A 12,493-nucleotide genomic window follows, 5' to 3' on the forward strand; every position below is an offset into this window, starting at 1 on the left:
CTTTCCAGTCCCAGGCTGGGACATGGTGGGGATGGCCAAGCACCAGGAGACAGACGGGCTGTCTGAGGGAACAGGGAGCAGCCAGGACCCACCCAGCTCCTCTAATCCTATAATGCAATCAAATACAATAGTCTCTGAAATTAGGGAAAGGCTGAGGCTGCCCCTACACAAGTGCTTGGGGCTCTGGAGCCCAGAAGGAAGGCAAGTGCTGCCAGAGGAGCATCTCACACGTGGGACAGTGAAGTATTTTGCCCAGGCTCCTCCTGGATTTTTTTTCATCTTCCATGCCCAGATGACTTGGCCCACGCTCAGCTTCCCATTGCACACTGTTCCCATCCAGAAAACCACACAAACCTCATCTTTTCATACATTTTTTTCTGAAGCTCAGAGGATTTTCTCTGAGAAAAACAGGTCTGATTTCACTCAGGCTGTCCAGAGCAGGCACCTTCCCAGACCAACCAGAAGCAGAAGTGTGCATTGGTCTCTTGAGTGACTGAGAACACTCTGCCCATCTCACATCCTGTACTTGCTTATTTTTTTTCCTGTGGCTCATACTCACGCAACGCTAAAAAAAAAACCCCAAAGCCAGGGAAAGTGCCTGACAGTGCCGTACACACAGCTGCTTTACCCAAACGGGCCGTCTACCCAAAAGACTCGTGTTCAAACAAAGCGATCCAACAATAGCACTGACGATGTTTGAACTGGCATCGATTTTGAGAGACAAGCTCTTTGCTGCACCACACTGTCAGCAAGCACACAGTACAAATGCCACGTTACAAGACAAATGCCTCTCTTTCTTTCTTTAAGACTTCTCTTCTATTTTCACACCTCCGTTATTTCCAAATCAGGCCCCGGATCCCGGCGGATCCACAGTGCTGAGGTCAAGGCCCTCTGAATTCGCTGCCGACTTCAGCGCCTCGGGTTTGGTTTTAAATGTGGGGACAAAGCTTTCTATCTTCATCACAAAGCATCTGTCCTGCTCTTGAAAGCTTTCCGTTGATTGCTGCAAACCTCTAGTTCATATCGCTACAGCCATTGCAAATAAGGTCAGCCTGATTAAAAAACAGCTACTCTAGCTGGAATAAAAACGGACAGGCTTCAGCAAGCGCATCCTATGTAAGAAATATCCTTTCAGCGGACTGAGACAAGCCTTCAGTGGCTCCAGGTAAAATGAGATTGAGGTCACCTAACATTTCTGACATTTCTTGCAGCCTCTGATTCACTGCAAAGAGGATGTATAAAGCTACACCAGAGATGTCAGCTAATTCAAGTGGCTTTTTGCTCTCCTATATGACCTGTATTTAACTGCAGATATGCGCTCGGGTACCACTGAGAGCACCCAGCTATGTCACCGTGTCCCCAATCAGCTGGACCTGCGGATGTGCCGCTGCCTGCAACCTAAAACTGGCTGGATGCTGCAAGATTTCAAGTCAGGCAGTTCTTCAAACAGAATGGAGTGGAAATAGTTTGGCTCTGTTGTCTAAAAGATTAACTCAGAAGCTCCAGTTCACCTAATGCATAAGAAGTAAGTAAGAGGGAGGTGGTGGGGGAAAAGGAGATGGAGAAAGGCTGGAGGTGACCAGCAAGCAGAAGCCTCTGGAGACACAAACACATCAGCACACAACCACACGGCCCTACACAGAGGAAGGGAAAGCAGCGGAGCCGTGCCAGGGCTGCCTGGCATCTTGGGTTTGATGTGAGGGTTTTCAGAGCTGGGCATCATCTCTGCCTCTTGCTCTCACTAATAGGCTTGCTTGGATTCCAGCTCAGCCCAGCTCATTAGCTACGCTGCTGAATCTGACACTAATTCTGGATCACTCCTATTGCTACAAATAAATAATAAAATTGCCTCCATGCAGGGGTTGTTTTCTTCCTCTCTCCCCCTAATGCAGGTCTGGTAGCATCTCATGTATCTGTTAATGAAGTCCATTATATCCAGAGTTTCTCAGCAAGTAAAAATTACAATCATTAGCCAGTGACTGACGAGAGACAGAAACACCATTTCTGCCCGGGTTGGCAATAACAGTACGCCAAGTACACGTCCCAGTGAGTCGAGCCCTGCTCTCCCATAATATGGTACCCAATGTTCTTCATTAGCATCTCTCTTTTTAGTAGAGCAAGACAGCGTCCTGCAGCAGGTCGCAATTACACACAACAATTAATTCAGGGAGAAACAATGATGGGTGTCGCAGAGGCACATTTTGCAGCGGGGTTATCAAAAGGTGAAGTGGAAGATGATTAGGAACATTTTAAAGTCAAGTCTGAAGCCGAAAACAAAACAAGCAGGGGCACAAGTGAGAACACGGTAGAGGAGACACGGCTGGTTTCCTTGTACACTGCTTTGTAATTTTTGTTTTAAATAGTAAAGAAACACAAGAGTTATTCTTTTGGTCACAATACCCCAATGACCAGGACCGGCAGCCTCAGACCAGGACTTCCTGTGCCATTTGCAAACAAAACACAAAGCCAGCTCGGCTTCTCCCAGAGCTGCAGCCACGCTCTCGCTGCCCTTTTGTGAAATTAGGGTTTAATTCTCTGGAAGAAGTCTGCTAATAAGGACTCCCAACACAACCATCCTCTGGACAGCGTGTACTCGCTCATTGCTCCCTCAGGGGCTGTGATGGGAGGGGAGAGGGGGAAGGGGGGAGCAAGAAGAATAAATAAGCCTGACAGAGCACCAAATGCAAGAGAAATTTAATACCCTTCGCAAGGTGGTGAGACTTCGTCGGAAAAGAGGTACTGGTTGCACCGGCCGCGCTCGGCAGAGCACCGATGCTGGCTGGAGGGCCTCCCGTCCTCCCCCTGCTTGACAGATCATGTTCCACGCTGTGTGTTAAGCCTCCCCTGGGAACATTTCCCACGGCACCGAGGACACGCATGTTTGCGATGCTGCCGTCGTCCCGGCGCCCAACAATAGAGAGGGACAATTTGATCTTTATGTAACGCGGGCAGCCGCGCGCTCTGTTCCCCTCTCCTTGGGGATGAGATGTTCAAATCGCACAGCACAAGAAGTAATAACAATCTGAAGGGTTAAAATATAACCATCAAACCCCTGGCGTGATCACTGGGGTTCCTGTGGGTGTCACCACCCTGTGCCCCACGGTATTTGTAACGTGACCCAAAAGCCGAGTGAACGATTCATCATCTGCAGATCCAGTGATCTGCACCCCAGGGGAGCTCCTTCCCCCTTTTGCAGCCTCAAAGGCCAATGCTGGATGCACATATGAGCCCTACACACAGTGCTCAAACCCCCCTTACAGTCCTTTCCTCCACGCATTTGTGCTGGAGCAGTGCACGGAGGGAGGCTGAGTAAGCCCTTCCAGCTAAAGACCCCCACACGCCCGCACCAGGGACAGGCAGGAATGACGAGCATTGGCGGGTATGACGGGTAGAGGCAGGAAAGCAACGCTCCTCAGCTGAGCAACGTGCTCGCTTTGGCTTCTGAATACATCAATCTCTGGAAAACGATTGCATGACACAGTCTCGAAATGAAACTAACTCATTGCTGCTCTCGGGCCTTGGGAGTCAAATGAGTAACTCTGCAGACATTAAAACAATGTCCTAGCAAAAATAAACAGGAAAGGGCACTTAATAGGAATGCTTCGTGGTTAAAAATACTGTATCTCGTTTGAGGTCATTCGGTTTTTAATAGGAACTGCCACGCATGCCCCAAGGTGATCTGACTTGGTATTACTCCAGGTCTGTTACTCCAGGTGTACACTGTATTCAGAGACGGATGGACAAGGCTTGAGTTTTTTCCCAGTTCAGAATCCTCCCTGGGATTTTGCAAATTGAGCATCTGCTGCTGGACTCACTGCAGAAAGCACAGCTCTGAGGGAAGAGGCAGGAAGCAGAACATCCGACTACACAGGGGATACAGGGAACCTTTTCTCTTCACACACCAAGACTGACAAGGTGGATCCTCAACTTTTTCATTCTAAAGTGGGCATTTCTATGGCAAAGGAGAGGCTCGAGCCAGAAGCAGTCACGCTGAGCTCAGAGCTGATGCTGGAGAAAGGGCAGGAGGAGAGAAAAGTAGGCAGAAGGAGTACTGTAGAAGATCATAAAAGCTGCATGTACATTTTCCTTCCCTGAAAATGCCTTTGTGCATTTATGGCAAGGAGCTGCCACAATTACAGTTTCTTTTATAAGCGAAGCACAGACCAGATAATGAGCAAACCTCCCACCACACAAAAGAGGCGACGAAGGCGTTCTGTGAGCCCTGACGGTCAGGCTTCCCCGTGACAGCTGAAGGCAAGGAAAATTGCTAAAACCCATCTCCATTTCCTCCACTTCAGGGTGTGAGGCTGCTCACAGCCTGCCTTTTCTTCCCAAAAGCACAAAAAGGATCACACCAAAAACGATTGCACCTACACAGACTGCGAGTGAAAACCCTTCAGCCAGACAAAGCAGCAGCTCTCACATCCTGACTTGCAGGATGAGCCCGTGGCTGAATCATGCCTGGTCTGGAGAAGAAAAGGAGGGAGCAAAAAAGGTTTTGCAAGAAAAAAAAAAAAACCCAAGCAAAATACTGTCAAATCCAGAGGAGTAGGTAATGCCCCAGGGAGGTTCATGATTTCAATGATGCATGGGAAAACCAACAGCTCCCCTGAGCCTTCCTCTCTCTGACCCCAACATTCACTGGGAGGATGGGGGAGTTTAACAAAGCCACAGGCAGGTGCACGAGCCTGGGGCTTCCAGCTTTTCTGGCAGCCAAACTGATCATTTTCTAAGAGAGCTGCCCTTCTTTCCGTGTATGTGAGCAAGCACAGAGGTTTGGATGGCTTGGCAGGGAAAAGGAAAATCAGGCAGTGGCTTGCTGGATAGGGCTATTTCATGCCACTCCACAGCCCTTTCCAATGCTCAGGGCCACGCTCCGAAATCAAAGCCCCATGCTCTGAAGCACTGCTCCCACCCCTCTGCAACAGATCAGCCAAAGACAGAGCCCATGCAGGCTCTGCATCCACAGCTCATGTCCTCCGACAACGTAACACATCAGCATCAGCTTCCAAAAATCAACTGTTTCTCCTCAGGTTGCAAGAAAGGGGTTTCAAAGCTCTGTAAGGAAAGAAGGATATAAGGAGTCAACACAGGCAGGTAGCTCAGGGCAGAGGGGAGTACAGATATTTGCTTGCTTTAACTGCGATGAGGCTCCTAATACTTCCCAGGAACTGATGCTCACCAAGTGCTGCTGTGATCAGGCTGCTGAACATCCTGGTTTCACACTCAAGACTGCAGGAAGGTTGGATGCTCCTGCCAAGTGCCATTTCTAGCTAGTCATGTCACTGGGGACACAATACAGGTGGAAAAGAGAAGGGGGGGTTGCTTTATGGATTTATTCATCTACTTTACTACCCATTTCCTACTGCCACGTGAGCATCTGGAGATAAGTGACCCCTCAGAGTTCATCAAGGTAGGGGGAAATAGAGAAAACGAGGAAGCAATTCCTTTGTGGAGTGCCAACCCTGTGTGTCACCAGCCTGCCACAAACTGAATCCAGCACCCCCACCACGAGTCTCCAGGCATGCAAGAGATGGAATTGCACTGTGACGGAAGCCAGGCAGCAGGTCTTACGGAAACAACCTCCCAAGAGCACCCAACAGACTTTGTGTCTCTGCATTTCTTCGTCAAAGCAGCCTATTTTGGGAGATCTCATCCTTCTGGGAACTGGGCAGGCTTCTGCTAAACGCTCTGTGCCACGCACAGCTGGAAAGCCCTCAGCCCACGTCTGTGACTGTGGCAGGAGTGCAATCCAGGAAGCCTTCCTCCCGCCCCTGCATGGCCCATGTCCCAGGGGAGGCAATGGGTTTCCCCAACTGGGGCTCCAGCATCACCCAGTCTTGGGGCTACACACAAATGCTGACAAAGCCCAGGCCTACACAGGAGCACCTGCCACCTTCCATGTCTCCCAGGCTGAGTAGATCATACTACTTTCATGTTGTCATTTTTGCCTTGTGCTGTGGAATGCAGGTGGTCATGAACTTGCCATTTCCTAGACTGATATCTTCGAGCAGCACCTCAGCAGCAGGAAATGGTGTTTAGCAGCAGCATGGCACATAGAGATGGAGTGGGACAGAGGGGAAAGGGCCCCTCCCAACTTCTAGGGTCTACAGATAATCCCCTGATGCACATGGAAACAAGACTCATGGCTTAAATATGCTTCTTCATCTTTTGTGTACGTGCTGACTTACTCCAGCAGGCTGCCAGCAGCCCATAGTTTATTTTTAAAACAGAAGAGTCCAGTATATGCAACCAGCACTGTGTGTTTCTAGAAAAGCATTCTGCAGAAGTTATAAAAAGAAGGTTGCTTTTTGGGTCAGCTTGGCTGTGATCCCATAGAAGACTGTGAGGTGAGAGACAGATTCTGACCTCGGTTCAGGGAAATGCTGAGCAAGCGTGTTGCACACCAGCTGGATCCCAAATTCATGCTAGGAGTGGGCATGGAAATGGCTTGGCTGCCCAAGCACAGCCTGGCTCGGCAGGTACCTGTGCAGGGTGGCTGGGCAGCTGCTCGGATGATTGCCACCACCTCAACTGGAGCCCCGAAGGCTGAAACCCTGCCTGGCTTGACACACAGATGAAGCACCTCAGCCAACAGCTGCCCAGCCAGGCTGAGTTCCACCATCCCCCCCCTCCATCACAGGCAGCTCTGCAGGCAAGGACATCATAAAAAGATACTGCACAGCTTCTTAAAGAGGATTTAGGTGAAAACTCCAGCACCCCTAGCTGGGAGGCAGCAGGGAAGCGGTGCTGGGATGAAGGATGTGGCTCTCCCTCAAGGTGACAGCACTAATTGTGTCACTCCAGCTGGCAGGCCGGAGGACGCGACCCACTTTTGGTGCTTGTTATGTGGCTCACAGCGGTGCCGACACGCTGGAAGAGCTAAATTTAGGAGGCAAACAGGCAGAGTGTTACACACCCAGGCAGGACTCACTCCATTACGAGACGGCTGGAGAATCGATGCCGGCCGCTCACCTCACACCTTACAGCATCACTGCAAAGCCCTCACCGCCCGAGTGGGAAGTGTTACCAAGTCACTCGGAATAAAATTGCCACTAAATGCTGTTTGGGGGAGAGAAAAAAAAGAGGAAATTAAAAAAAGAGAGAGAAAAAAAAAGCAAAGCCTTGCTCTTTCTTAGGCATTGTAGGAAATGAAAACGGCTGTTGCTGCCGGGTAGAGAGCCCAATTACGAATAATGTGCGTTCTCTCCCTGCACAAAGGATGAAAGGCATCAGAGCTGGTGGTGACATTTTAAGACCAGAGATGTAAGAGTGAATCTGAGCCTCCTTGTGAGCCCAGCTTTACCCCCATAAAGAAACGCTTTCTGCAGTCAATTGCCTTGCAGCATAGCTTGAAGCCCCGCTATTGATCTAGCATCTGTTATAAGCAGATAATCATCGTCGCTGTGCCGTGGCTTCTACAACAGGATCTAAAAGCCCTTTCCAGAAGATGTTTGAGGGCTGTTTTTCTGCTCTCACCTGCGGCTGCAAGCAGGCAGAGCTTTGTGGCGGAGCCCATGAACCTCTCACGGGTTTGCAGATTTTGAAAGCCAGAAAAAAACCCAATAAATTACTTTGACTCGTCCTCCTCCCAACCCTGTGAACTTCAGCTAACCCAGGTGTGCTCCTCGTGAGGCTCTGCCCCACTCCAGCCCCAGTCCTTGCACAGCCATTTCATACCCTGCAATCTCCTTTCCCCAGCAAGGTGCTAACACACTGCCATCAAGCCACAGCTCAACCCTTCCCTTCTATAAGACAGCAGGAGTTGCTGAAATCCTCCACCAACAGGAGTTTTTCCCCTGCCCTCAGAAGGTTTCTCAGAGGCTCACTGAGGCCTGAATCACAACTGCTCCCGAGCTTCCAGCCACTTCCCAGCAGTGTGGGGAGGTTTTGAGCCAGGCGCCTTCCTCCGAGTTTAGCAAGAAGTGGTCAGAGGTAGGTGAAATGGGGCTGCCAGTGCCTGCAAACTTCCCCTGTCAGCGAAAGCACTTCTTACCCCACTTGGCAGATTTTCTCCAGTCTCCAAAGAAGGAGAAAAGGATGGGAAATTAAAAATAAATGAACCAAGAGATACACATCCATCAGGAGCCAGGCGTTGTCAGCCCAGGTCCCTGTGCAACTACTGCTTTAATCAAAACCTCATGCAGCTTAAACACTTGACAGAAGTCTAGGAGAGCTATCTTGTTACCCTGAACAGGAAAAGCTGCAACCTTGAAGAATAAAATCACACTTGTCTGATGGAGTCTATTTTCTTTAAAATAAGGCTGAATTAGGCAAAGCCTGTTCCTAACCCTGACATTTGAGGTTTGGCCCTGCAGATTCCAGCATCCCAAGGGGGTCACCGGAGGCGACGGGAGGAGCAAGCTCTCAGGCAGCAGCTGAAGATGTGCCATTTCTAAATCAGTCCCTGACGCCAGCCGTAAATTTTTAAGAGGCTCAAATCAAGAAAAGGATTGCTGATGGATGCACTCCCCACTTGAAACTCACTTGCGTGGTGATGGACGTCAGACTACCTGGCTCATGGCTATGCCACTTGCCTGTTTGCTATTGAAAGTCTCGGAAGCCTTCCAGCTTTCTAGAAACAACCCGTGTGCCAAGGCTCAGCGAGCTCTTTAAAGCCTCCTGCATGCAGGTTATCTGCCTCTCCTGGCTTGAAAACATTTGTCCCTGAGGAGTTGTTATTTAATACCTTCCTTAGTTACCAAGGGATGGGAAGTTTCTCCCACCGTTCTGGGACTTTCCAAACACAGATGGGATTTATTTAAGTTTCTATGGCTCTGACCTCATTAAGGTTTTACAGCACGGCTCCAGCGATGCGCTTACTCCATGCCAGGTGCCCCTCGACAGCCTCATGGCAGCTCAGGGCTCCCAGCTCCATTGAACATCTTTGGGAGTTTTAAGTGACACCATCTCCAAAACAGCTCTGCTGCTGCTGTGTTTCAGGGTCTTGCCTGCGCTGTGCCTCATGTGGGACTGTGGCTCCTTTCGGAACAGCCATGGTGGGTGGGAAAGCTGAGACAGCACAAGGAGAGAGGGGAAAAAAAACAAGGAAAAACCAGAGAATCACGCAGGAACACCTTCAAGCTGTGGATAGGGGCCACCCAGGGATCAGTGGGGTTTTAATTGGGATGGGGGAGAGGAGGCACAAGAGGGGGTGCAGGGATGACAGTGGGAATCTGTAGTCTTCAGGCCTTTTTTTAGAGAGCTTTTCAACCCTGTTGATAACAAGAGGGAGCACCAGCACAGCCCAGCTGGAGTCCTGCAAATTGCCCCACTTAGGCTCTGGTCCTCTAAACTGCTCTCCTAACCAAAGTACATAAATCGGCCTGGTGAGCATCAGGGTTTTCTCTGGAACTACACAGCCAGAGCCCACAGCCTCCAGAGTTTGTGCTTTGTCCTCAAACCTTGCAGGTTTTGTCCCAGACATGCCTGGTGCTTACCAGGGCCTTGCTATGCTTGAGGCCTCACGACAGACCCCTCCACTGGCCAAGCACCGCATGGGGCTGGGGTTTCCCTGACACATATTTATGCAGAGGCTGCACAGCAAGGACGGCCCAGCGCCAAACTTTGCAAGAGGCCGACCTGGCTAGAGTTCAGCACAAAAGGGGAATTAACACACAGAACTGAATCAATGCATCCCCACCCAATTTCTACCCAAATCGGGAATTTCATGCGCAGGAGGGGTTTTGACCAGGGTCTTGCATTACTTATTAAGCACACAGAGTGCTTGGCACTGCACAGAAATCCATTCTTTGCACTACAGCTCTTGCAAGACCAAAGTAATTTAGATTCAGAAGCGATCTCTGCTGCTGGGAAGGAACTAAAATAACAAAAGACAAAGGAAGCCTGTGCAGGGATGAAGAGAAATAAAGAAGAGTTGCAAGGGACACTGATCACATGGAAAGAAAGATGAGGAGGAGGTAAAGGAAGCAGGTCAGGGAAAATCCATAGACGGCTGGGGTGAATCCTTGCACCTGACAGTGGGGGCTTGCACAGGGCTGCAGGTCCCACAGTCTCTCTGCAAGAGCCTGCACCTGGTGTCATCACACTGGCAGAGCTAGAATCATAGAATCACAGAATGTTGGGAGTTGGAAGGGACCTGTAGAGATCATCCAGTCCAACCCTCTGCTAAAGCAAGTTCCGCTCCCTCAGGCTGCACAGGAGCGTGTCCAGGTGGGTTTGGAACCCTGCAGAGAAGGAGACTCCACACCCTCCCTGGGCAGCCTGTGCCAGGGCTCCCTCACCTCAACAGCAAATTAGTTTTTCCTAAAAACCAGTTTTCCCGCTTAAAGTGGAACTTTTTGTGTTCCAGCTTGTGCCCGTTACCCCTTGTCCTGTCACTTCAGACAACAGAAAGAAGTGCTGCCCCATCCTCTTGGCATCCAACTTTTAAACACTTGTATTTAACTGAAAATGCCAGGGGGATGCTGGGGAGAACGGGCAGAGCAAGCACATGGATGGAGGCACACGGACTGCGAGAGCCACCCGGCCCAGCCGGGGAAACTAGTGCCACGCTCACCTCCGCAGAGGTTGCCCCAGCACACCAGCTCAAGTTGCTCACTGCAAACCCATGCGGAGACGCCTCTCGCTCCCAGCACAGGCCCTGCATGTCTTGCTTGCAGTGCCACCTGCTGCCGGCCGCAACGGTCCTCAGGCACTGGAAGCGACGCAGAGCAATGAACTTCCTGCTGTTACATCAGCCTTCCCTCTCCTTTACCAGCAGCCAAACTCTCGATCCAAAAAGCAACGCTATTTCCCAAGCTGCAGGCACCCTGCGAGTTGCAGGCGGAGCAGCAGACGCTAATAAAGTACTTTTTTTCCCTCTCCCTTTTATGCAGCTTCTCGCTGGAACCGGTCTCTTCCCCCAGAGACCACATCCTGAATCTTCTTGTTCATTGATCCTTTATGCTAAATGATGACTCCGCAGTCGCAATAACGTGGCACATTCTGGCTCACATTTCATACACTGTGAGACTTTTTAATAACGAGTTACATGAAAAATTAGGGAGGCTGCAAGAAAGAGCTCCGACAGAGGTTTCCAAAGTGACTCATGGCCAAGAGAGCCTCGCTCTTCCAAAGCCCAGCAGGAGACAATCTCAAGAGCCCCCACACTCACAGCGAGACAAGTCCTCCCCCTCTGGAAAAATAAGGCCTTTTTAAGGAGCCTTCCCCAGGGTGAGAATCTGTGTGAGGAGGTTTGGCAGACAGCTTTGGGAATCTTGGCTGAGATGACAGCCTGTTCCCATGAGCACCCGCAGGGAGGTTTCACCCCACATCCTGCTTGTGTTGTGGAGGGTGCTGTGGGGTGGGAGTCACCTCACGCCACAGCCAGCCCAGGCCACCTACCTACACTGGCTCAGCAACGCTCCCAAACAGGGTGGGCAATGGTGCTCGCTGCTCTGGAAGGGAGGCAGCAAACCACAGCAGTAAAGGGCAACAGAGACTCTTCCAGTTTTGGGTTCCAAAGCACTGTGGGACACACAGAGCATTACCCATTCACAGGTATCCCTGCTCCTGCGTAGGCCTGGCATGCTGCACAATAGAGGGGGAATTTCTTCAGGTTAACTTCTGGCTGACTGGGCTTTTTTTGCATCCTGCCATCCACACAACTAGTTGCCAACATATTTCAAGGACAAGCAGCGGGCAATGTATCCAGTGCAGGGGTTAATGCCATTTATGCTCACTCCCAGTGGTGACCAGTGCTTGGCTGCTGGGGTGGGCAGTGCAGCAGGTGGCTGAAGGATAGGTTTGATTACCAGCTCTCCCAAGCTCAGCTCCTAATTCCTTTGGCATGCTGTGCTGGCTCCTATCTTCACCTCTGTGGCACGCATCACAGCCACCCCCGGCCCCAGCAGCTCTCTCTGCAGTGTAGGTCCCTGTTCATCACCTTCTAACAAGAAGTAACTCAGCTCTGCTCACCCCACCCAGCCCAGCAGTCTTCCCTAAAAGTTTTTTTTCCTCCAACATGGTGCAGAGAAGATCCCCATGTAGCTGGCAGAGGAAGACTAAAAATACCAGGATGGCTGGCATGCAGGCAGCTCTTACCACATTCCAGAAGAGAGGGTTAAAGATGATGGAGAGAACAGCTGCAATGAAACCAGAGTCAGTCACATCCACGTAGCCAAAGAGCCGCATCATGGCTGTCACATCCACCTGTGAGGATGGGGGAGAGTTACTGGGGGCACTGGGCATTGCACTCAAACGTGGGGTGCTTCATCTCACATCAAACACATCAGCTGCCATGCAAGAGCCACGCAGATCTTGTAATGGCCCAAGCAATGTGTTGTTACAGCTCACAAAGTGCTGTGTCTGTGTGCAAAGGCAAGAAGAGGGATGGGAGCTCCTCCAAGACATCTCCCCCCACAACTTGGAGGCACAGGGCTCTCAGGGAGCCCTGCATTTGCAGCAATGCCCAGAAGGACATGGACACCATGAGGAAACTGCTGCTCTGAGGATAAGCACTGGCTTTATAGGGCAGCTGCCCACCCAAGTG

General features: G+C 50.7%; 1 protein-coding gene across 4 annotated transcripts in view; it reads right to left on the reverse strand.

The window, feature by feature from the left end:
• Window positions 1-12,493, reverse strand: part of PEMT (phosphatidylethanolamine N-methyltransferase) — a 50,556-nt gene that overhangs the window by 35,628 nt on the left and 2,435 nt on the right. For all 4 annotated transcript variants that reach the window (XM_061993649.1, XM_061993648.1, XM_061993646.1 and 1 more), the window contains exon 2: window positions 12,046-12,153. In XM_061993649.1, the coding sequence (XP_061849633.1) occupies window positions 12,046-12,153 (108 nt within the window). The remainder of the gene's footprint in view (window positions 1-12,045; window positions 12,154-12,493) is intronic.

Source organism: Colius striatus, chromosome 3 (genome assembly GCF_028858725.1).
Source record: "Colius striatus isolate bColStr4 chromosome 3, bColStr4.1.hap1, whole genome shotgun sequence".
Taxonomy (NCBI): domain Eukaryota; kingdom Metazoa; phylum Chordata; class Aves; order Coliiformes; family Coliidae; genus Colius; species Colius striatus.